Below are 25,123 nucleotides of genomic sequence, written 5' to 3'. Positions count from 1 at the left end.
ATATACTTTTGTTATATTTGATAATGACTTTTTTCATCATCTCACCACAATCTACTACCAACCACAATCAATGCCGCCATTATGGACTACAGTTACTAATATTATCCATTAATTTGAATATTATTATTGCCATTGTAATTACCTATACTTCAACAACCACTAGTAATACTATGACTATTGTTAAAAAGACTCAATATCATACAATCGTACTTTTAAACGAATTTTAAAGCAATTTATTTGAAACTAAAAAAAAAATTAGTAGAAAAAATGATTTTCAAAACTAGAAATACCCTAAAGCAAAAGCTAAAAACTAATTGTGCATTTTAAGAATTGTGAATCTTACTACTTAAAACCATCACGAACATTGTCTAAATTTTCTTTTTATGATTTTAAATATTATTTAAATTAAAATATAGTCAACAACCTAATACATAATGATTATTTTTGGAACAATTTACATTTTACAAATTCTTATAAAAATAATAAGAGATAACTTTTGAAGGATATATAATGTCTTTTACAAAATTATTGGGTTTATTGTTTGTAGTGTGAGAATTTTCTCATCGCTCTTCTTCTATCCATATAAACAACACAAGAGCGCGCTAACTAAAGGATTAGCACAGAAGACACAATTTATTGCAGTTTCGGTGTGGATTGGCATTGAAGTATTGAACAAGTGTTTGAAGGGAGAAAAGGCATTTAACAAACTCAGAGCGTCGAAAACGACAAGTAGTCTCAAGATGAGTGGCAACATCTTCTGCGGATAGAACCAAGATTTGTTTCTTCTTTGTTCTTTTTTTCGGTTTTTCCAAATTCAGCAAAAGATTGCGTGCCATAGTTATCACCAACACCGTCATGATGGCATTGGGAAGTGGAATATATGTTGCTCACTCCGTGACTTTCAGATCAGAGCTTCAACCGATGGCACCTGACCACATTGGTTCTTCCACTTCTTCTCGTCAAAGGGACCTTGTTTTCATCGTCAACCCTCTAGGTCTGTTGAAAAACCACAAAAATATTACATTTTTCTTGTCTTTGAGCTAAATTTAATTGTTCGGTGTTTGAATTCGGTGACCCATTATGAAAATGTTCAGTTAGCTAGAAAAGCATAATAACCCTTATTTTTTTTGGGGATAAAGATTGATTTTTTCGGAAAATTTGGACCACAATTTGAACTCGTTAACAGGTGGTATGCTCATCTCGAATTTAATTTTTGGATATAATGTATCTGTATTCGGCTCTGGTCCAAACATGATTACTTTCTGTAAAGGATAACTGTGATTGTAAAACTAAATCAACTGTTTGTTCAAAAAAGAAAAAAAAGAAAAAACTTTAGAGACGCAGGATTTGTATAGCCTTACACATGTTAATTGGTGAGTGCCTATGTGAAGTAGTGTTTACTTATGAATTTATCTAAATTTTAGCACTGGAAACTTGGGTTGCAGGTGCTAATGGGAGGACGGGTAAAGAATGGAGGAAGCTAGTTCCGTATCTCCGGTCTCGCCTTGGTAAAGATTGTAATGTGAGTGAGTCTTGTTGCTGATCTGTTGTGAGTGTTTGCCTGTTCTTTTTTGGGATGAACTGTGCAAATTTATTTGCTTTGTGTGTTGTGTTTATTTGCAAATTCATTATGTTTATTTGTTTTGGGTAGATATGTGAATCCATAACATCAGGTCCTTGTCATGCTATTGACATAACGAGAGAGGTCAGTTTGAAGTGTTTGTGATAAGTTGGTTTTGTCTCAATTGCTCCCAACATCATGTTGAATTGTTTGTCCATGTACTATGTAGGCTATAAGGGAGGGGGCTGATGCTGTCATTGCTGTTGGAGGTGATGGAACTCTTCATGAGGTGAACACTGCTTTGGTATTTATTGTTGGAAGTGGTGGTATTATTTGGTGGATTATTGCTACATAAAGTTCCCTAGGGAAATTCTTGAGAAGCCTTTACCTTATCAGAAAAGGTTCAACAAAACCCTTTAATACTTGTTAAAAAGATAAAATGCTCGCAGTATAAATTTTTCAACACATTTCTTTATTGGTTGAAAGTCATGCTAGGTTCAGTGAACTGGTAGTAGGACCCATAAATTAGGAGTGATATTTTACAGTGACCAATGTGAATTTTAATTAATACTAGAAGGAGTGTTTTAAAGAGTGTATCGGGGAGTTTGTTGCTAGCATTTTCCTTGCTATAAAGTACATGTATTTGATACAAGTAAACTTGTTGATGAATCTCAACATTCTTTCTTAATTGTTCTCCTAATGCACCTCAGTTTATTAAAGCAGGTTGTTAATGGATTTTTCTGGGCTGGAAAACCTGTTGTTAGTCAAGTGAAAGAGTCTACGCGTTCAACTGCTCTTGGTGTGAGTACTTGCCACCATTGCAATACTCTCAGTTTTTATTCAATGGCTGACATCTTAGATTCTGTCATATGTACATCTTGAATGAATTACTTATCGAAAAATATACCCTGTTATGGCTTTATACAGCTCATCCCCTTGGGAACTGGTTCTGATTTCGCAAGAACATTTGGGTGGTTAGTTTTTGTTTTTATCTTCATTATCTTTGTATATCTTATTTAAATGATGCTTGTTATATCAATATAATTGAAGTGAATGGAAAATCTGTTGAGTCTTTTCCAGGAAAAATGATCCCCATGAGGCTATTGAACGTGTTGCTAGAGGTTTTTTCTTTTTCTTAATCTGTAATTGCTTTACTATTCTATTGTAGCTGTTTGATAACTAAAGTATGTTTATACTGGCCTCATCAAATCTTATGTTTCCAGATGTGCTTTAGTTTCTCTTACTATAAATTCTAATTTTCTTTAGGGTTGAGATCACGTATAGATGTAGGTGTTATCACCGGGGAGGATTGCGATCATCACTACTTCATAAATGTTGCTGACATTCACTTGTAAGGATAAATTAGAAATTTCAGAATTAGTGTAATGTATATGAATCATATCTAAATCATGCCTGACCAAATTTTATAGGAGTGCAAAGGCGGGTTTTTATGCTTCTAGGTACAAGAGATTTGGCAACCTGTGCTATGTCATTGGTGCCTTGCAAGCCTTCATTGGGCATCAGAACCAGGATCTGAGAATCAGGGTCAGTGTTAGTTTGAGGTCGTGATAATTTTAGTTTTTTCATGGTCTATGTTTGTGCACCAGAAGTGTCGCCAAGTTCTAAAACATGAAAAATGCAGTTCAATGATGGTCCGTGGGAGACATGTTCTGAAGTGACAGCCCTTTGCATTGGAAATGCAAAATACTTCGGTGGTGGCATGAAAATTACACCAAATGCTGATCCGTTCAGTAGAAATTTAGAGGTGAAATACAATTCTGTCAAATGCCATAGATGAAATCTATCATCTATTTTTGAATAATCTACTGGCTAAGCCTCATCCTAAATCCCGGTCATCTTTTTTATCTGAAAGTACGTTTTTTTCAATTAATTCTGCAGGTTGTGATTCTTCAGAACTTCAAGTGGTATGATTTTGTCTTGAAATTACATAGGCTATACAGTGGGACACATCTCTCGGTTAAAAATGTATCTGATAGAAGGTATAATCTTTTCCAAACAAGTCAATCTACCATTCTTAATGTTACCTTTCGTTGCTTCTTTCTAACTATTGATTACTGTGTATCATTGTTTTAATTTGATATAACTTTGTGTATGGATGTGCCTTAATTGCACTGAATTGTAACTAACAAAAAAATGTGGAGGTAAGTACCTAGCAACATGATTTTGTGGCGACCTTTGACAATTAACCTAATGTGCTACCTTTTTCTGGTCATGGAAGCTTAGGATTGGACCATTGTGGTGATACTTTTACAATATATTAGTAGATGTAAATTTCATCTTACAAGTCGGTTTTGTAACAAGTCGATTTTGTAGGATTAACTTATACTTAAAATTCACTTCTTAACAATATTAATCCGAGAGTGTTTTTATATTGCAGTGTACTTTCTATTGAGGTGGAGGACATCTCAGGCAAGGGTGGTATTTATATTCAATCTGATGGGGAACATTTGGGGTTCCTTCCAAAAAAGATTAGTGTTCTGCCTGCTGCCATTGAGATGATACTGTGATTTAACTGGAGAATGACTGAATCTATGAAATAGAGATGATGCTGTTCATTCCTTGTAATTTGCCAGATTTAGTAATGGCAGGAAGAGTTTGTTTTTATCAGAGTAGGATTCTGACATGTTTTGCTGTGGTATGAGGGAGACTCATTGTAATTTTGAATCAGCAATGTATTGTCACAGAATTTACTTTCAATTCAAGCTGTAAAATGTATCTACGGTTATAGAATGTAAAATAAAGGTACAAATATATTAGAAATTCAATAAAGTGCATGTTTGGTATCCCTCATAAGCACGGTTCTCCACAAATCCGTGTCAAAATTTAGCAAAAGCCACAGAAGCAAGACCAAGTAGCTTCTGGAGTTACGTCTATTGCTGTGGTATTATCATATTGGAAAATTTATTATTATTATTATTATTATTATTATTATTATTATTATAATATTGAGAAATGCGTGCCTTTGATATATTAGGTTACTTGAGAACTTAGGAATTTCAGCTATCTAACCATGAACTTTTTAAGCTTTCACACCTTTTTGATCATTATAGCAAGCTATCTCAAATTGGGTTCATAGGTTTTTTATGTTTCTTTTCCTACCCAAAATGCGAAACAAAAAGCTTCCTTTCCTCTTATTTTAAATCATAAGCTTATCTTTTTGGAGAGATAACTATATTCTTCATTTGAAATCATTTTAGTACAGATGAGTCTTTTAGTATAAATTTATGTCTCCCTCTTCACACAATTAATTGTTTGTTGCTATCAATTTCGTCACTTTATATAAGATAAAACAAAGATTTTAGTTGAAATTCTAAAAAGGATAATGGAGATATTTAAAACTTCATTCTCCATTCTAAAACAGCAATATCAATAGTGGAGTGTTTAAAATTAGTTAATACCGTGGTTGTAAAGGAGATACGTTTCATTATTTAGGAGACACATTCTTAATTAATCTCTACTAAAGAAATTTGAAAAAAAAAAAACAATGACGAAAAACGTAATTTAAAATCATTTAACGAAGAAAGAAATTTACTGAAAAAATTCCACAGATAAACATCTAGTTTACGATCTTTTTTTTGAGTTTAATTAGCATTAGAACTACAAAAAAGTTATTAAATAACAATCAATTTTAAGGATAAAAATAATTATTCATTGTATTATATTGACTAAGATAGATACAATTCTATAAATTAAAAATTATTTATATGTAAAATAGTCTTTATTTTGAATAAAAAATTATAATTGATATATGAATTAAAGTATAAATTAGTTTCTAATATTTTTAATTTTAAATAGAAACTAATTCACACACTAATTATTTAAAAGTTAATATTACAGGCCAATTTAATCTTACCGTATGTGGTGGGAATTCAGACATAATTTGCACATAATTAGGTTTAAATTTAGACATACTATTTTTCAGACATAGTTAACAAAATCATAAAATTAGTTAATGGCATAAAAGTTACAACGTTTGGCGTAAGCAAATTATACATTAACTACATAAGTGCAAGTTTTATCGGTAGGTAAACAGTAGATCTTATCTGAAGTTTTGAACTAGTGTGAGAAGAATGATTATGTCTATCCTAAGAGAAGTGCAAAAGATATGGAAGAAGCTTGTTCTCTACTTGCACTCAATGCTATAAACTCAACCAAATCCAACTACTTCTGTTCAACCGCCCTTTCAAGTTCATACCATGACACATAGCAGACGTGTTCCATTTGCCCTAATTTTTCGTTATCATCAATGCATGCACATCCTCTTTATAAGTTTCAACGCCAAAACATTCTCATTTTCTCTTCACTTCCTGGAATCAAGACCTGATGGAAAACCATGATCCACCACCCCAAAACAACCCTTTTCTGTTCAACCCTTCGGAACAACCTCTAGAGCAAGGGCTATGTGACTTTGACTCGTGGGGTAACCTTTTCTCTGCCCAGAACAGCTTGTTGTTGCTTAATGGTGATGCCAAGGAAACTATTCAACGTGCTTCTGCTTCCTCTTCATCTTTAATGGCTCAAAATCAGGAGGAAAAGGGAAACAAGGAGAAAAGGAAAGGTGGGAGGGTGAAGAAAACAACACGAGTGCCGAGGTTTGCTTTTCAAACGAGAAGTGCAGATGATGTTTTGGATGATGGTTATCGCTGGAGGAAATATGGACAGAAATCTGTGAAGAACAGCACATATCCCAGGTAAATGTTTTGATGCGTGTGTTTTGATGAGGTTTACGTTGCATGCATGTGACTGTTGGTTATGATTTTGCATTGATGGATAATGAAGAAGTTACTACCGGTGCACGCACCACACATGCAATGTGAAGAAACAAGTGCAGAGGCTGTCGAAAGACACGAGCATTGTGGTGACAACGTACGAGGGAATTCACAACCATCCATGCGAGAAGCTGATGGAAACTCTAACCCCTCTGCTGAAGCAAATACAGTTTCTTGCTAGCTTGTAACGTGAAAAAGTTTCTCTACAGCTACATGCAAACACGCGTACATATCAAGCACTATGATTAAGTTAACTTATTTATGTGCTCTCTGTCAGTTCATAAGTTACTGGTTTGATTCTTATTTTTGTGTCTATGTCTGTGTAATCAAACTTCTGTCAATTTTACAGTGTATTTGTATATCATGATTTACTTTTCAACTTTAGTTTTTTCTATGGATTTTTAGTGCTGTACTTCTAAATGGTAAATACAACAAATTGTTTGAATATTGGTTTTAATGAGATGAATTATTATATTAATTTCTTGTAAATATTGTTTGCTATGTGCATGAAATAATGAAAAGTTGGAAGAAATTTTTGTTTTTCTGAAAATCTAAGGTGTGAATGTGAAAGGATGTTGTTATTTACCTTGTAGAAAATAGAATTCAAAACCATGTTGTTGATTTTCACAAAAGAGTTTTAACCAAACTTCTTATCATTCTAGTGTGAAAATATAACTTATATCGTGTTAAAACAATTTATTTTACTTAAGAAACATGTTATTTTTATTAAATTATATCATGAATTATAATATCTTATTTTTTAATGATAATAACATAATACTCTTTACTTTTTTTAAAATATTATATAAATACATTTCCTTATGCTTAGCTGACATATTCAAAATTATAGAAAGTATAGACGAGGCCTCAACATATTGACTGGAAATATTAATACTCAAATCTATATGCAAATTTACACTTTTATATTTTTATTTGAATTTTCCTTTTGTCTTATTTTAGTTTTTTTTTTCAAAAAAATCAAATCAATATATCTATTCGTACTTTTTGATTTATTTTATTATAACATCATATTTATTTTTAAACAAAAGTAAAAAGCATATGATTTTTACGGAAAACCAATGAATATGGAATTTGGTGTGGAGAAGAGAATGGTTTGAATGGGAGAAAACATTGGTGGTGAAGAATTGATGAAAGAGATAGAAGAGTGTACACCTAAATGAAATGAGTGATGAATAGTTATGGAAAACAAATGAATCAAAAAAGTATACGGTAAAGTCAGCATATATGAGGTTTTATAATGGAAATGGAAATAGAGTGGATGATAATGACCAGTTTGTAAAACTTTGGAAATGCAGAGCATTACCAAGTGCTCAACATTTTGCTTGACAAATTACAACAAAAGACAACTTGATTGGGAGAGGAATCACACTAGGAAACAAAATGTGTGTAATGTGTGAAATTATAGAAGAATCAGTATCACATTTGTTTTTAAGTTATTCGGTGGCTAGTCAAATATGAAATCATAAGAATAACTCTATCTTTATACATTGTAAAATTGATGCGGAGGAAGTGTTTACCTAACACAAGTAACGATTTGGGCTTGGATCACAACTAAGTATCCAAAAACAACGTTCTCTTATTTTGATTGGTGTTTTAGCCTGATCACATGCCTTCAAACAATCACTTATAAGTTGGTTTGTGTTTTAGGCTAAAATTTGGTGATTTGTTTATGGAAGGTTATGATTAATCAAGTTATGATATGTTTTAATCAAGTAAGTTGGACTAACATACTTGTGCATGTAGGTTCAATTCAAATGGAGGTATTATGGATTTGTTTGCAGTTTGGCTTCAGGATGTGTAATATGCATGTTGTAGCTTTTCCAGGGATGCTGGAACATGGCTTTAAGTAGTAGATTCAGGAAACAAGTATGAATGAAACATCTATTAGATCAAAACTGACTTGAGATTTTTATGTCCAATCCGTTTATTCATGTATAGGCACGTAATGTTTCTAACTTTGGTGCTATATGAGAATATAAGGTTTATGCAAATCAGACTTAGTATGTGAGAGAAAAACCGTAAAGGGGTAATAATTTTTTTGTTTTTCTTTTATTTATATTGTGTATATGGGTTGAGGTAAGCCAATTACCTCATTAATTTAATTTGTTTTTGTGGATAAAAAAAATGTACTTCCTTTATTCATGTATTACAAACTAAAAAAAAGCGAAGAAATAAATATATTTAATTTATATTTCACCAAATTTAAAAATATAAATGTGGTAGATTAATTTAATGTTGATTAATTTGAATGATAACATATTTGTTATAACATATCTACTAATTGAATATTATGTTTGATGAAAATATTGTAAAAAAATTATTTATTAAATTTATTGTAAATACTAAATGTTAATCATAAAAAAAAAATTATAGCTGGTCAAACAAATTATAATTTAAAAACTATGGATTGAAAAAAAAAACAAATTCATGTTCCTATGTATAAATGTATAAATTGTTGTTTAAAAAATTGTCACTTTGAATCATTACAAGAAAATAAACATTAGTGTTAGTTTATCCAATATTAACAAGTAAAAGTAAATTCTAGTTAGTCAATAATGTCGAATTTATTTCCTATATGTTTTTTTGTAACATTAACATAATTTGTTTAAGGTTAATTTTAAGTATTTTTGTAATTAAGTGGATAATAATTCATTATTAATTTTTAAATTAATGTAGAGATGAGGTTGTGAAGTTTGATAAATTAGTGTAAATGAAAGAGACGAATGTGAGGATTTTTATAAGAAAATAAGAGAGAAAAATTGAGAGTAAGAAGGATTGTTATTTTTAAATCTCTAGGCTATTAGATTAAAAATAATTTACTGTTTCTATTTGTTGCCACGAATGTGCACAAATTTATAACATAAATAAGTGTCAGTTTAACAGATGCTATAAAAAATAAACATAAATACTAAAAATAAATATTTACATCTTTTATTAACTTCTAATATTAATCTAATCAGACACTAACAAAATACTTAGGTTTTCATTTCTATTCTTTTAAAATAAACACTTAACATCTTGTTTTTACTCGGATCTCGTATATGGACCTTTGGATAGGTAGTAAATCTGAGTAGATTGGAAAATCTTGATTTATGATCTTGAGAATACACGAAAAAATTCATCTACAAAAGACTCATAAGTACTCAAGTTAATAAGAAAGTTTGGATTTTTTAAAATAAAAGAGGATGAGTATGAACAAGAATATATTTCTTAAAAAAATACTATATTTATTCATAGAATCTTTTAAAACTTGAATCCATGTGATAAAATATATAATATAATATCAAGCAATATTAGTAAAATAATGACTAAACTCATATAAATAATAATAATGTAACACCTTATTTGATATATGTAAATATTTATTATTAAGGAGTATCAAGACTTAATAAGACTGATCAAATTATCGAGATTTGTCATAATTATTATTAATATGTGAATATTTGTTCAAATAGATATATTTTAGAATATTTTGTAGTCATTTTGGTGATAAGACTAAATGAATCTTATTAGATCGTATTACTTAACATTATCTATTGGACCAGGTAGGTACACGTCTCTTTAAAATTTGCTGGCTAACTTGGGTTAACTTAACACAAATATTTATTTATTAAAAAAAGTTAAAAATAAATTTATAAATTTAATTTCTTCTAAAAAAGTTGTCTTATGTTTGTATTAGAGTTTAATCAACTTTAATAATGTTCTCAATTTCACCAAAATTAGTAAATGAACCTAATTTGATATTTTGTAGTAGTAGATAAATATCGATAATGAATTTCAAATTTTACTTGAAAAATGAATGAAAAAAGGTATATGTTACTTATGTAAAAAAAAAATCATCTTCTTTCGTGATTTTATGTTAATTTTATGGATATGAAATAGTGTTGGGGAAAACGATTTGAATTGGGTGAATGGTTTGTGAATGGCAACGGGGCGGGGCGGGGCGGGGACGGGTTTCACTATCCCATATCCATCCTCGTAAAAAAAATTCATCATCATCCCCATACCCAAATCCAACGGGTATCAAACTTTTATTCCATCCCCATCCCCACCGGGTAACAGATATAATCTCGTACCCATACCCGTACCCATTTACTTACTACTTTAATATTAATTTTAACTAATTTTTATAAAATAATAAAAATTACGGTAAAGAAAACATAATATTATCAAATATTCAATATTAGGAGTATGGTTGTTTCTTTGATATCAAATACTTTGAAATAAATTGTAATTGTTTACATTTTAGATTAGAATACCAAATAAAATTTAATGAGAACCAAAACATTTATTAAATTTGCAAACATTAATGAAACCTAGTTGATAAACTTTAAAAATATTTTTTAAAAAAACTATAAAAGGAAAAAATATTTTTTAAAAAATATAAAAGGAAACAAATATTTTAATTAAAATATATTTTAAATGTTTGTTTACTTCAATTTTTTAAATTATAATGAATCTATATTTTATACACTAATAAAAGTTATAATACATCACTTGATCAAAATGATGTAAAGAACAAATAATAAACATAATAATAAAATTTTAACATAGATATTGTATCTTTTGAACCACAATATATGTTGGATGGTGGTAAAAAAATATTCATGGCAATTACATTAAATTTTTATATTATAGTAAATAAAAATTATTTATACAATTATATTGAAAAAATTAAAGTATGATTGTAATGAGTTAAAAAATAAAAAATAAATAGATAAAATTTATCAAAATAGTATTCTACATGATGAAAATAAACAAAAAATAAAAATATTAAGAAATTATCAAATGTGTGTCTTATAAACAATTTGAAGACTATTGGAAGGAATCACACAAAAAGAAACAAATATATAATTAAGGGTATAAGATGAAAAATATCTTAGATATCTAAGAAAACTTTTCAAATATCAACATATATACTCAATGGTTGATAAAGAAACGACGCAAAAAACAAATAATAAACATAATAAAATTTTATCATAGATCTTGTATCTTTTAAACTTCAATATATGTTGGATGGTGATAAAAAATATTCATGACAATTACATTAAATTTTTATATTGTAGTAAATAAAAATTATTTATACAATTATAGTGAAAAACTTAAAGTATGATTGTAATGAGTTAGAAAATAAAAAATAATTAGATAAAATTTATCAAAATAGTATTATACATGATGAAAATAAACAAAAAAAAATATTAAAAAATTAACAAATGTGTGTCTTATAAACAATTTGGAGACTATTGGAAGGAATCACACAAAAGAAAACAAATATATAATTATGGGTATGATAAGATGAAAAATATCTTAAAGATGTAAGAAAACTTTTCAAATATCAACATATATACTCAATGGTTGATTAAAACAATGACGCAAAGAACAAATAATAAACATAATAAAATTTTATCATAGATATTATATCTTTTAAACTTCAATATATGTTGGATGGTGATAAAAAAATATTCATGACAATTACATTAAATTTTTATATTGTAGTAAATAAAAATTATTTATACAATTATAGTGAAAAAATTAAAGTATGATTGTAATGAGTTAGAAAATAAAAAATAATTAGATAAAAATTATCGAAATAGTATTCTACATGATGAAAATAAACAAAAATAAAAATAATAAAAAATTAACAAATGTGTGTCTTATAAACAATTTGGAGACTATTGGAAAGAATTGCACAAAGAAAAACAAATGTATAATCAAGGGTATGATAAGATGAAAAATATCTTAGAGGTCTAAGAAGACTTTTCAAATATCAACATATATACTCAATAGTTGAGAAATAACAAAAATTGTTTTAACGAAATAAAAGAGTTCTTGAAATGAAATAAAAATTAATAATAATAAGTAAAGATTTTTTTTATATTACCAAGTAAATGAAATGTTTATGCTATTAAACACTTAAATTAAGACTATTAAACATTCTCATGTGAAAGGAAAATATACAATAAATAAAAATATTAAAAAATAATAGAAATATTCAAATGTTAGACATAATTTTTTTTTAATTGACATACATCATTTTAACATAATTACATAAAGATTATGATAAGATAAAAAATATATTGGAGATGCGAATGAATTTTATGACAAACCAAATATTTAGAAGAAATAAAAAATAAAAAGAATATATAGGATTACTTAATTAATTATGAATACTTTAATAATTTAAACGATGATGGAAATATGGCGGGGACGGGTATTATGGCGGGGATATATTCATCCTCATCCCCATCCCCATACCCAATTGAAAAAATCGGGGATTTCCCATACCCATACCCATGCCCAGTCAATGTGAGGATTCTCCGTCAAAACGAGGATGGATTCGGACAATACCCACAAGGACGGATTTATTTGTCATCTCTATTTGTGATGAATCTGTGGGAATTAACTAACAGATCCTATATCAATTAAGTATTAATATATAGAACATTAAATATGCATAACTAAGGTTAAATGGTTTCAATATTGATTTTGATTATATACGCTGTTATATATCTATCGGTGCTTCAAACATGCGATCACAACTTAGGAATCACTTTCATACATACATACCCACATAATTTTTATTTAGGAAGTGATACTTTAACAAAAGTTTTTTTTAACAAACTTTTGACAAATTACCATTTTAAGTAAAAAAATATTATTTTATTATTTTATTTTGGTTAAAAAGTAAAATAAAAATATATTTTAATTCCATTTATAGTAACTTTGTCAAAAAATTTCTTGTCAAAATATAATTTTTCTTTTTATTTTTCTAAAAGTTCTAACCGGTATTCAAATTTAGTCTTGCATAAACTTCTTTAATCAAAATTATTTTTCTACCACACATAAACTTCTTTAATCAAAATTATTTTTCTACCTTTGTGGTGGATTTTTTTAGTGGATGCGTGTGATTTATCCAATGTTACTCTTTCTAATTAATAGTGACAAATTAGTATCACCTAAAAAGAATTTCAAAAAGAGTTACGTTTTGTCCACTTGAAAAGGAAAGAAGGAATCTTTATAATCTTTATAATAAAATAAAAATAAAGAGACAAAGTATTGTTCCCTCGTTTCATTCGATCGCACTCTGTATTTATTACCTTCATTTACAAGATTCACTTTCACATCTCCACTCTAGAACGTGATAACACTCATCATCTTCTTCATCATCATCTTCAATAATGGAGGTCAGTTTTCTGATATAAATTGTTCTTTCTTTTTGGTGATGCTTATTCCTCCATATTCCATGTTCAGTGATTCACAATTCATTTCCCACTTTTACATATCTGTATTCATGGCTATATGGTTCTTCATCTTTAAACCTACTCATTTAGCATACCAATGAATGCATGCACATGGATCCATCACGGATTCATGTGTCTTCACCACAAAAAATAGCACTTCATTGACTTACAAAGGATAAACCACTAATAATGCACCGACTAGTTCACAAAACCGTCAATTTTCAAGAAAAAGGAAAAAGAAGAAGTAAATGTGTTTTTTTTTTTAACTGTCTTCATTATTTTAATTTTAGAAATTATTTTGTAAGACATTAAAAAATTATTGTATTTTTTTAAAAAATTTAAAATAAAGTGTATTTTTGTATTATTTTCTGTTTTTAAATATATTTGCTTACATATCTTTTAAAAATGGAAAGCTTAAGTTTTTTATAATTTAAAAAACAAAATTTGCTCTAAAATAATCCAAATGATGACAAGAAATCAAAACACGCGTACGTGTGCACACGTAACCTACACGGTTACATTACACGCAATCAAAGGAAATAAAACAACAGCGATAATGAGCATTAGTTCCTTAATCTTTCTATCATCAGATTTTCGGATCTAATTCTATTCCTTTGTGCCTCCGAAAGTCCAGATCCGCGAACCCGGAAGGGGCCACGTTCGACGACAAGTCGTCACGTGTCGGAATCGCGTTTGGCCTTTGCGTATGTCGTTTGTCTGGTTTTGCCGTCTATAAGTATGCGAGCGAGTCTGGGTGTTAAGGTGTCGTTTGGTGTAATCGGTGTGAGTGCGATATTTGCAGTGCTGAAAATGTCGAACTTGTTGGACAAAGCTAAAACCTACGTTGCGGACAAAGTGGCGGAAAAAGTGGCGAACATGCCGAAGCCAGAGGCGACGGTGGCCGACGTCGATTTCCAAAAGGTGAGCTGCGACAGCGTCCAGTACTTGGCTAAGGTTTCTGTCTCTAATCCTTATGCCACTCCCCTCCCTATTTGTGAGATCAAGTACTCCCTCAAAAGTGCAGACAGGTTCGTCCACTCTTCTTCTTTTCACGCTTCTCTTACCGTTGATCGATTGGTTTTGCTTGCATGTTTGTGAATCGTGAAACCACGACGCTGGTGGTTGGATTTTGCAGGATCTGTTGTTATTATTGTTCGTTTAATTTAAATTTGAATGGTTCGTTGGATTTATGGTTTTCAAACTGGTATTTCGGTGTTTTAATTGAGAGGAATGTTCGAGTTGTGTGATTTGTTGTTATTGTGTTGTGAAAAGGGAGATAGCATCAGGGATAATACCTGACCCAGGGTCGTTGAAGGCGAAGGACTCGACAATGTTGGATGTGCCGGTGAAGGTGCCTCACACGGTGTTACTGAGCTTGGCAAGGGACATTGGTGCAGATTGGGACATCGATTATCAATTGGATATTTGGCTCATCATTGACCTTCCTGTCGTTGGCGACATCACCATTCCCCTTTCTCAGAAGGGAGAGATCAAGCTCCCAACCATCAGAGACATGTTTGCCAGCAGCTGATCGCTATTCCAACACACATCAATTTCTATTTACTTTTCTGTTTCAATACTTCACTCTGCATTTTCTTCTTTTCCTGAAATGAATGTTATAAACAACATGTCACAGTATTTCAAATGACAGTGATATCAATAATTATACTCCAACTAGCTTAGTATTTTACCTAGTTAGTTCTTATTTTATTAATAACTTTTGATTTTTCCTTTATTTTGTAGCAAAAGTAGATGTTTTTAAGTGGAGTAGACAATGTGGTCATATGAGTATTCTAAATTTGTTGTTTGTTGGAAAACATGCCACCAAGACTTCCCAAAAGTTTTCTCCCTCTAAATACATCAAAGAAACAGTGAAAACAGCAGTGTAGAATACCAATTGAAGCAATAACATTTTTTTTCAGAAGATATAGAAGTTGTAACTGAGAAAATAACAAAATTGATATCCGAGTTAAGTTTTAACATTAATGAAAGTAAGGAGATATGTGAGCCGTGGGTAAGCCCGCCCCGCCTCATCTCAAGCCCGTACAGACTACAAATATGTGGATCAGGCCCATACAGATTGGTGGGTCTAATTCAAGGATAGCAATTACCCCTTGAATGAATGATGTAAAGGTACGAACACAGGTGAAAATGAATTATTTTATAGTTTTGTGCTTATGCTTCACATATTTTGACCAACTTATTTTAAACCTTATATATATATATATATATATATTAGCATAAATATGTATTAATAGCAAAATGTAATATACAATGATATACATATATTATTGTTTTGAAGAAGATCATTAAATTACATATTTGTAATTGTGGCTCAATTAATTTTTCATTGGGAGATCAAATAATGATCTATGTTGAGGATGTGCTTGAACTTGCTTGTAATGGATAGGAATATTATTTTTGATAATGAATTAATGTATTAAACTATAACAACATCGGAGAATATATTCATTATACTCAAAAAGTTATAATTTAGTTTCAATGAGTCTCCTTAATTTTGTATATCATCCATAATTTGTTGTATTTTGAAGAACTGAAAAAAAAGATGATAATCTATGTATAATTTAATATAAAAGACTGAATAAATATTTATAACTTCATCAATGTAGATATTTTGGTGTGAACAAAGTATGTTATTGTAGTAAGTATCCTGAGATTTTGAAGTATGGGATATCCTATTAATGGGTCAAAATAAAATTGAATATACACATTATTTAATGTATATGTAAACAATTAAAATAATTGAAGATGTTTAGTATCCTTTGCGAGAATAATTCTAGTTTTATGAGGTTTGGTTTGAAAAAATAGTTTTATCTATAATCCCTATGGAGCCCCAACCAATAAAATAAATTTGCAATCGATGGACCTAGTATGGAGAATATGATCCCCATGAATAAAAATGTGGTTGTCAAAATCATTATAAAAGTATCATAAAAACAAACCATATATGTAACAATGACATCATAGAAATAAATTATTTATACTACCTTATTGTCAATTGGTCTCATAAATGAGTGAATAGCCATCCTTTCATGTGTTCCATTGTTTTACAAATTCATTTTTTTACGAGATAATCTCAATTATAAAAAGAAAAAAAATGTTGAATACTTAAATTATTTTATTTTATCCACCCGACTTAAATAATCAATTTTTTATATTTAGGTGGAGCGATTCAATGTATAAATTCTATATATTTAACATGTATATATAAATAATAATTAAATTTAATTATTAATTTGGTCTCAAATTGGAGATGATATAATTATATCGTTTTAAAAAATAAATAAACTAAATTGAATCAAAATTTTAAATAGAGGGACTAAATTGATTTTTTTTTAAATTAAAATTTTTTAAACAATTAAAGGACCAAAGTAAACATTTTTAAAAAATAGAATGACTAAATTAAATCCAAAAATAATGAAAGAACCAAAATGAATCAAACTAACAAAGTAGGAGACTAAATCACTAATTAAACCTTATTTGAATTTAAAAAATATTAAATTAAAAAACAAATTTCTATATATTTCCACTTGCATAAAAACAACGAAAGCAAGTACAAACATTATAAAACATGACTATCATAACATCTCTAAACCATAAACAACACCTGCATGTTTTTTCAAGTCATTCTGTGTATGAAAATAGAGTTTTTTAATCTCGTTAAAAACATGCAGAGTGACCAAACTATCGGACCCTGCGTGATGACTTTTTCTGGCACTATTATCCAAACCTAGGGACTCACTAACTCTGTCTAAACCACCATGAAGGTTGGGACAGAATCTCATGAGATGTTTAACATCGTATACTTCCTGTCCAAAGAAGAATTTAACGAGTTGCAGAAAGTCACCCAAGTTGGGAGGTAGAAGTGGTTGCATGTGCAGAAAACGATGGCTCAATACCTTGATCATGTAGGCAAAATCATAAGCACCGTGAAAAGTAATCCAGCGAATATGACTATTGCAGAGGAGTCCTGAGATCATCATGAGCTCAACGAATTGCACAATGTTGACTCCGAAGTTTCGATTCTTATGAAAATCCATGCCTTGGCGTTGGAGGAGGGCGATAAAGTGAGGAGCATGAGGATGACACGTAACATCGAACTCACAGAAGTTGAATTCCCAAATGAAGCGATGGGAGGTTCCAAATGTTGGAAGGTTGCCGTGATAGTCTGAAAGGGTCAATCCAACTTGGATGAGATGCATACAGTCCACATTGGCTTTCATCACCGCATAGTTATTTTGTGGTTGTCGGAGTGTTGGATGCGACTGAAAGATAACACCAGGAAACTCTATGTCCATAGAGATGAAAGGAAAAAATCCAATCACCCTACGAATTAACTTGAATTCTGATTCAAGATTGTAAGACCAAACTGATCGTGTCATCACAGCATCACATGACATGGCCATCTTAGTATCTCTTTTTCTATCTCTCTTTCCAAAAGTAATAAAACAGGACTACAACTGCACACTTTTATAGTGATGGATTATACAAATAAATCATAAACTAATTAGAAAAGATAAGATAAAATTAATTTGTTCAATCTAATCTTATAATCAAACTTATTCTATAGATAACATTCTTGATATAAATTATTAATAAATTTGATTTTCTGGATTAGACTTAGATTTATGCTAAGAATAAATCATTTCAATTAATGATCTGGATATTAAATATACTTAAAATGAGATCACATTTTATTCTTTTAAAATTTGTGAGATTTATAAAAGTATAATTAGACTTCAATTTAATCTTATATCATAAATACTCTTATTTGATATTTATTTACAAATTTTATCTTTTATATATATATATATATATATAATATGTTATGTTATTTATTTTAAAATATAGTTCGAGTTAAATGGTGATAAATTTTTTTAGATGATATATTTAAAATCTAAAGCTTTATCTCATATTTTATACATGATTATACTTAAATAGTAGATAACTTATCTATTTTACAAGATTATTATATTTCAATCGCATATAAGTATTTTATCTATTTTATACTCCATTTTTGTCTAGTTTGAAAATTCTTAAAATTAAAACCAAAATTTCGAGTTATATATGATAAAATAAAGAACTACAAATAAGAGACTCCTATTCACATAATACAAGTTGTATGAGAACATGCTATAATTATCAACATGTGATCTTATAATCACTTGATTTTGACTATAAACTTCTTAAAAGAATAAATAAATGTCATTTCATATTTTTAAATTCAATTTTCATTACAAGCCACATAAATTATAGACTTAGTGTATAGTAGAAACATATATAACTGATAATGATATGTGTCAACATAATCATATAAACACTTATATATTTGTTTTCACATATATATTTTTCTCTATTTGCATTATTTTTATAGTTTTGATAAGGGATATATGTATATTTAATTTTAAACAAATTTTATTGTTTTTGTAATTATTTTTCCATTATATATTGATTAATTCAAAATTAGTTTTTTTTTTCAGAATGATTTTAAAATTCCTATTCTAAATCTGATGAGGGCATTTTGATAAATAGCAACGTCAGATAATTAGTTTTATTTTTTTTTATTTCACGTTAATTATATCTATTACTATTTTAGTTTTCTTAATTCAAAATTTCAAATTTTACTTTTGTGCTTCTGTCTTCTTTTTTTCCATCTCACCCCAAATCAAACAGTATGTTAATCGTGTCAATCATATTTGGACAAAAATAATATCGTATATATAACATATATTAAAAATAGTAACTTTTAAATTTAAAAAAATTATGAAACATGATTTTATTTTATAAAACTGGAATTAAAATTATTTAATTAAAACAAAAATATAACATTATTATAAGAAAATATAAAATTAGTTTTCAAAACAGTAACGTTAACAAAAATTGCGGTTCTTCGTCTGTTAGTTGACTCTAACAAAATACAAAAGTTTACTTTTTTTATAAAATAAGTTAAAAAATGTAAAGTTATCTTACTTTATTTTTGATAAATAAATATTATATTAAATGTAAAATTAACATATAAAATCCATATAATTTTAAAAGATAATATATGTTAATTAAAATAAATATTAAAGACAAATAAAATTAGTATAGATAAATTAATTTATATTTATTTAAGTTAACATTAATTAAGTCAATCCTAAAAAGTTTTTAAATCTTTCTGTCGTACATTCAATTGAGGGAGATCTTATAATAGAGTTAAATAAAATGAAACTTTGTATCATTATTTATATGATTGAATATTTAAAGCAATAAAAATATTTTATACGCCTTTTTTATTTGTCATCGAAGAATAATGTAATTTATACCATCTTGTTTTAATCTTTTATATCATATAGTTAAAAAGACGTTATATTTTTATAAGTTTTCACTGTGAATATTTTCTTCCCTATAGGATAGAAAATAAATATATATTTGTTTCATTTTTTTTCTCTCCTTAATATTAATGACGATAATTAGCTTGCAAAATATATTCTGAGTCCAGATCAAGGGCAATTCAATCAACAAGATTTTATGTATGATATTTGAAAATTTTAATACCACTATTTCAATTTATTGTCCCTTTAATTTCTCCGTTTATATTTCACTTAATCCACAATCATAGTGAGACCTTCCACTTGTATAATGGTTATTTATGATTCATTATCATTGAATCTTCCTTAAAAAAAAAATAACTCATAGTTTGAATGAAAATATAAAACTATATTATCAATTAAATTTATGAAATTAATATTCCTGTACGGTTACCTTAAATATTAAAAGAAAGGAATGCGTTTAAATTTGAAAATATTTTTTATTAGATAAAAGATTTGGTTCATTTTTTAAATTGACAATCAATTATTTGTATTATTCTATATTCGTGAGAAATTTTATCTGTAATAAACACTGCTCTTTAATATGCTATATTAGTCATCATAAGCTCAGATTACGATTCCATTATACACATTATTTGATCAATTTATACCTTTTGATCTATGTTTTATGTATTCTGATTTCTAAAATCAAAGGGGATGTAGCTCAGATGGTAGAGCGCTCGCTTAGCATGCGAGAGGTACGGGGATCGATACCCCGCATCTCCAGTTTTTGTTTTCTTTTATTTTTTTCACTTTTTATTTTTTTTATTTTTTCCACTTTTTGTTTTCTTTTATTTTTTAAATTGAAAATAATAACAATAGAATCCATTATTTCTTAATTCGTGGCGTAAAACACTGACTATCTAAAGATTTGTTTATGGTAATCAAAGATCTTTTCTTTTCGAAATCTATAATTTAGAAAAAACTTCTTATTGTAGCTTAAAAATGCGATAACTGATAGTCTATATTCACTGAGAACACACTTTACATGACATTATTAAATCAGTGCAGATTCTCCCAACAATGTTTCTGACTTATAACAACAATTTTTTTTTTTTTCACATCCAAAGAAGATTAGTAGTAGCCGAACTGATAAGTAGTGAATATATTATATTCACTAAAATAATTAATAGCTAATATAATAAATATTCAACATATATCTATTATTATTAGACTTAAATAGTATTATACATTACATCAATTCAAAATATAGCTGACAATATGATACATACTATATGGGTTAACTTATTAACTAATGTAGTATATATTGGTTAATCTATTTTTGAAATCTTGTTTGATCTTTTTTCTTTCTTTTTCTTTTTTTACACGTAGTATTGTTACTATTTTCATTCCATTTCTTTTCCCATTTTCATGAATATCATTTGCTTATAACATCTATTTATTTGCGCACTTTGATTTGATTTGTAGATTTTTACTTTATTAAAGTTTTATCATTTTTACTTTATACATATATTTAAATCTTATTTCTGCACTTTGATTTGTAACTTTTTACTTTATTAAAGTTTTATCATTTTTGTTTGATGTATATTTAAATCTTATTTGTGCACTTTGAATTATAGCTTCTTACTTTGTTATAACCTTGTGAATTATGTTAATTTTTTATATCAACATTTTCTTGATAAATAGAGAGAGGGTTTGGTTATTTTTAACTTGCATATCTGAAACCAATATTTTCTGCACTACAAAAATACTTATAAATAAAAATTAATTTTAGAGATGAAAAATTATTAGTTATTAAAGTGACCTATGTATTAATTTATAAACAAAATATTATTGATATTTAAAATAGATTTTATTATGAATAAAATATAATTAATTTGTAAATTATATTTTAAATGGGTTTCTAACTTTATTTACTAAATTTTAGTTATTAAATTAGATATAATTTAAATACTAATTTTTTTTTATAGTCAAAACTTCATAATTAATGAAGAGAACAATTTAAAATCTAATTCACAAAATACTTATAATTTTTTCTGTATGTAAAAGATATTAGATACACATATTTGTTAGGTTATAGTGACTAATTATTTTTCTCACTAATATTCATTGCAATATAAAGATGTAATGCTATAAGTTAAATTTTAATGGATGTAGAACTAATCTTACATTCTAAATTAGTTGTATGTTACAACCAACGTAAGAACCTACTTTTATATCAATTAATCTCAAGACTTTCTCAATTTCTATATTCATAACATTTATGTCAATTCAAATTTATATTCATAACATTTATATCAATTGATAGATTTACAGACATCAATAAAAAAAAAATCATCTAAAACGTTCATATTAGAATAACAACATGTTTCATCATAAAAATATTTTATTTATTTTTAGAACTTACATATATTTCTTTCTTTTGCAAAACAATACTTATTATTTATGAAAAAATATATATAAGTACATACACTACAAGAAATTTTATATTTTGTTAAAGAGATTAATAAGGGAAATTTTTTATAGTTAATTTTTCACTAATTTGCAAGAAAATAGCGAAAAAATAAAATTGGAGTTAGTTTGTAATAAAATAGTTACAAATTTACCAAAATATTTATTTATAACTAATTTTTCATTAATTTGCAAGAAAATAGCGAAGGAATAAAATTGTAACTGATTCGTAGCAAAATAGTTACATATTTCTATATATTTTTCAGTTTCAATACTTTACTCTGCATTTTCTTCTTCTACCTGAAATGAATGTTATATAAAAAACATGTCATGGTATTTCAAATGACAGTGATATCAATAATTCTACTCCAACTAGCTTAATATTTTACCTAGTTAGTTCTTATTTTATTAATAACTTTTGATTTTTCCTTTATTTTGTAGCAAAAGTAGATGTTTTTAAGTGGAGTAGACAACGTGGTCATAAGAGTATTCTAAATTTGTTGTAAGCATGTTTGTTGTTTGTTGGAAAACATGCCATCTTTTCTGGTTTCCATGTTTTGGAAAACATGCCACCAAGACTTCCCAAAAGTTTTTCTCCCTCTAAATACATCAACAAAACAGTCAAACAGTAGTGTAGAATACCAATTGAAGCAACAACATTTTTTTTCAGAAGATATAGAAGTTGTAACTGAGAAAATAACAAGATTGATTGATACCCGAGTTAAGTTTTAACATTAATGGAAGTAAGGAGATATGTGGGCTGTGGGCCGGCGCGCCCCGCTCATCTCAAGCCCGTACAGACTACTAATAATGTGGATCAGGCCCATGTAAGTTGGTAGGTCTAAAAAATGAGTCTTCCTACCTGCACCTCCAAAATTTCTTCTACACCTCCAAACTTTCTTTAAATTTCCAAAAGACCCTTTGAGCATTTAAGGAAACCCGCAGACACCGCACCCCCAAAATTATGTCGACTTCCGAAAGTCAAAATATATCACCGGAAGTCGATTAAATCAAAATATATCACCGGAAGTCGACTTCCAGAAGTCAAAAATTATCACCGGAAGTCAACTTTCGAAAGTCAAAAAATATTCCCGGAAGTTGACTTTCTAAGACAAAAAAATTATCCAGAAGTTGACTTTGGTAAGTTAGAAAATAAATTTTATTTTAAATATTTTTAATTTTTTTTAAAATTTAAATTTTTTAACTTTTAATGATTTTTTAAATTTATTACTTTATTTATTTTTTATGTTTTCATATTTCTTAGTATATATTTTAAAAAAATATTAATATCTATATATATAATTTTATTTTTATTTAATATACTGAAATATATATATATATATATATATATATATATAAATAAGTAAAATTAAAATAATATTAAACGTTAAATAAAAAAAAATAAAAAATTTATTCTGCTTCATTTAATTTTATTTAATATTTAAATTTATTTAAAAATAATAAAACTTTAAATAAAAAAAATAAAAAAAATACATATACAATATATATATATATATATATTAATTCTTTTTTATTTTTATTAAATTTTTAATAAATTATTTAAAAATAAAATTAAACTTAAAAATATAAAAAAATATATAATTGAATTTTTTTAAAAAATTTGATTAAAATTAAATATTTAAATTTTAAACAAAACTAAAAAATTCAAATAAAATATAAAATTCAATACACATAAAATATATAAATAAAATAATTATAACAATATCAATAAATAAAAAAAATTAAAAAATAATGGAAAAATAATTTAAATTAAAATAGTAAAACTTAAAAAAAACAGAAAAATAAAAAAGAAATAAAATATATATATATATATATATATATATATATTAATTAATTTAAAGTTTTATTATTTTAATTTAAATTATTTTTCAATTTTTTTTAGTATTTTTATAATTTATTTTTTTCCTCAATTTAAAGTAATTTTTTAAAAAAATTTATATGTTTTATAATTTTTATTACGTTTTTTAAAAAATAAAATAAAATAAAAGTTAGAGAATATAAATTTTAAAAAGAATTAAAAATATTAAAAATTGATTTAATTTTTTTTATCATCGGAAGTCTACTTCTGGTTATGTTTTTGATTTCTGGAAGTCGACTTCCGGTAATGATTTTTGATTTTCAGAAGTCGACTTCCGGTAATGATTTTTAACTTCCGGTGATATATTTTAACTTTCGGAAGTCGACTACCGGTAATATTTTTTGACTTTCAGAAGTCATATATTTTGACTTCCGAAAGTCATATATTTTGACTTCCGAAAGTCTACATTCGAAAGTATTTTTGGGAGTGTGATGTCCGTGAGTTTCTTTAAATGGTCAAAGGGTATTTTGGGAATTTAAAGAAATTTTGGAGATACAGAAGAAATGTTTGGAGGTGTAGGAAGAAAGACTCCTAAAAATTTTTAGAGTTTAGAGTTTAGGGTTTGTGAATTATAAGCATACCTCGTTCCATTTTATCATTCTTATGTACCCATGTAAGAGATATGATAGGAATTACTCTTTGAATGAATGATGTAAAGGTATGAACACAAGTGAAAATGAATTATTTTATAGTTTTGTGTTTATGTTTCACATATTTTGACCAAATTATTTGAAACCTTTTATATATATATATATATATATATATATATTTATTTATTTATTTATATATTTATATATATTAGCGTAAATATTAACTAATAGCAAAATGTAATATACATTGATATACAT

General features: G+C 27.4%; 4 protein-coding genes and 1 non-coding gene across 6 annotated transcripts; 4 read left to right on the top strand and 1 right to left on the bottom strand.

Annotated features, from left to right (window-relative positions):
• Positions 1 to 538: 538 nt before the first annotated feature.
• On the top strand, positions 539 to 4,365 carry LOC114183265 (sphingoid long-chain bases kinase 2, mitochondrial). Its single transcript, XM_028070207.1, has 12 exons — positions 539 to 994; positions 1,446 to 1,522; positions 1,652 to 1,705; positions 1,791 to 1,850; positions 2,285 to 2,362; positions 2,489 to 2,535; positions 2,642 to 2,682; positions 2,828 to 2,912; positions 2,992 to 3,106; positions 3,204 to 3,326; positions 3,461 to 3,561; positions 3,960 to 4,365. Exons 1-12 carry the CDS (start codon positions 856 to 858, stop codon positions 4,087 to 4,089), a joined length of 1,050 nt encoding a protein of 349 aa, XP_027926008.1. The 5' UTR covers positions 539 to 855; the 3' UTR covers positions 4,090 to 4,365.
• A 1,502-nt stretch (positions 4,366 to 5,867) lies between these two features.
• Positions 5,868 to 6,745, top strand: LOC114183268 (probable WRKY transcription factor 43). Its single transcript, XM_028070209.1, has 2 exons — positions 5,868 to 6,273; positions 6,362 to 6,745. Exons 1-2 carry the CDS (start codon positions 5,906 to 5,908, stop codon positions 6,537 to 6,539), a joined length of 546 nt encoding a protein of 181 aa, XP_027926010.1. The 5' UTR covers positions 5,868 to 5,905; the 3' UTR covers positions 6,540 to 6,745.
• A 6,707-nt stretch (positions 6,746 to 13,452) lies between these two features.
• LOC114183512 (desiccation protectant protein Lea14 homolog) lies at positions 13,453 to 15,348 on the top strand. Of its 2 annotated transcripts, XM_028070554.1 has the most exons (3): positions 13,453 to 13,556; positions 14,416 to 14,641; positions 14,886 to 15,348. In XM_028070554.1, the coding sequence occupies exons 2-3, from the start codon at positions 14,424 to 14,426 to the stop codon at positions 15,142 to 15,144; spliced, it is 477 nt and encodes a 158-aa protein (XP_027926355.1). In that variant the 5' UTR covers positions 13,453 to 13,556; positions 14,416 to 14,423; the 3' UTR covers positions 15,145 to 15,348. The 2 variants fall into 2 exon arrangements, with proteins under 2 accessions (XP_027926355.1, XP_027926354.1); XM_028070553.1 differs by lacking the exon at positions 13,453 to 13,556 and having other exon boundaries at positions 14,189 to 14,641.
• A 1,864-nt stretch (positions 15,349 to 17,212) lies between these two features.
• LOC114182956 (probable CCR4-associated factor 1 homolog 11) lies at positions 17,213 to 18,040 on the bottom strand. The gene has a single exon (XM_028069766.1). It carries the CDS (start codon positions 18,038 to 18,040, stop codon positions 17,213 to 17,215), a length of 828 nt encoding a protein of 275 aa, XP_027925567.1.
• A 2,597-nt stretch (positions 18,041 to 20,637) lies between these two features.
• Positions 20,638 to 20,710, top strand: TRNAA-AGC. Its single transcript has one exon. It is a non-coding gene; the product is annotated as a tRNA-Ala (tRNA).
• Positions 20,711 to 25,123: the final 4,413 nt, after the last annotated feature.

This window comes from Vigna unguiculata, chromosome 5, assembly GCF_004118075.2.
Source record: "Vigna unguiculata cultivar IT97K-499-35 chromosome 5, ASM411807v1, whole genome shotgun sequence".
Classification (NCBI taxonomy): Eukaryota; Viridiplantae; Streptophyta; class Magnoliopsida; order Fabales; family Fabaceae; genus Vigna; species Vigna unguiculata.
This window is presented reverse-complemented; position numbering and strand designations above follow the sequence as displayed.

Excerpts from the sequence above, each read along its gene's own strand:
- LOC114183512 (XM_028070553.1), top strand. The coding sequence starts at position 14,352 with ATGCGAGCGAGTCTGGGTGTTAAGGTGTCGTTTGGTGTAATCGGTGTG. Across the intron at positions 14,642-14,885 it reads TCCCTCAAAAGTGCAGACAG|GGAGATAGCATCAGGGATAA; the intron begins GTTCGTCCACTC and ends TGTTGTGAAAAG.
- LOC114183268 (XM_028070209.1), top strand. The coding sequence starts at position 5,906 with ATGGAAAACCATGATCCACCACCCCAAAACAACCCTTTTCTGTTCAAC. Across the intron at positions 6,274-6,361 it reads AAGAACAGCACATATCCCAG|AAGTTACTACCGGTGCACGC; the intron begins GTAAATGTTTTG and ends TGGATAATGAAG.
- LOC114182956 (XM_028069766.1), bottom strand. The coding sequence starts at position 18,040 with ATGGCCATGTCATGTGATGCTGTGATGACACGATCAGTTTGGTCTTAC.
- LOC114183265 (XM_028070207.1), top strand. The coding sequence starts at position 856 with ATGATGGCATTGGGAAGTGGAATATATGTTGCTCACTCCGTGACTTTC. Across the intron at positions 1,523-1,651 it reads GCCTTGGTAAAGATTGTAAT|ATATGTGAATCCATAACATC; the intron begins GTGAGTGAGTCT and ends TGTTTTGGGTAG. Across the intron at positions 1,851-2,284 it reads GTGATGGAACTCTTCATGAG|GTTGTTAATGGATTTTTCTG; the intron begins GTGAACACTGCT and ends TTATTAAAGCAG.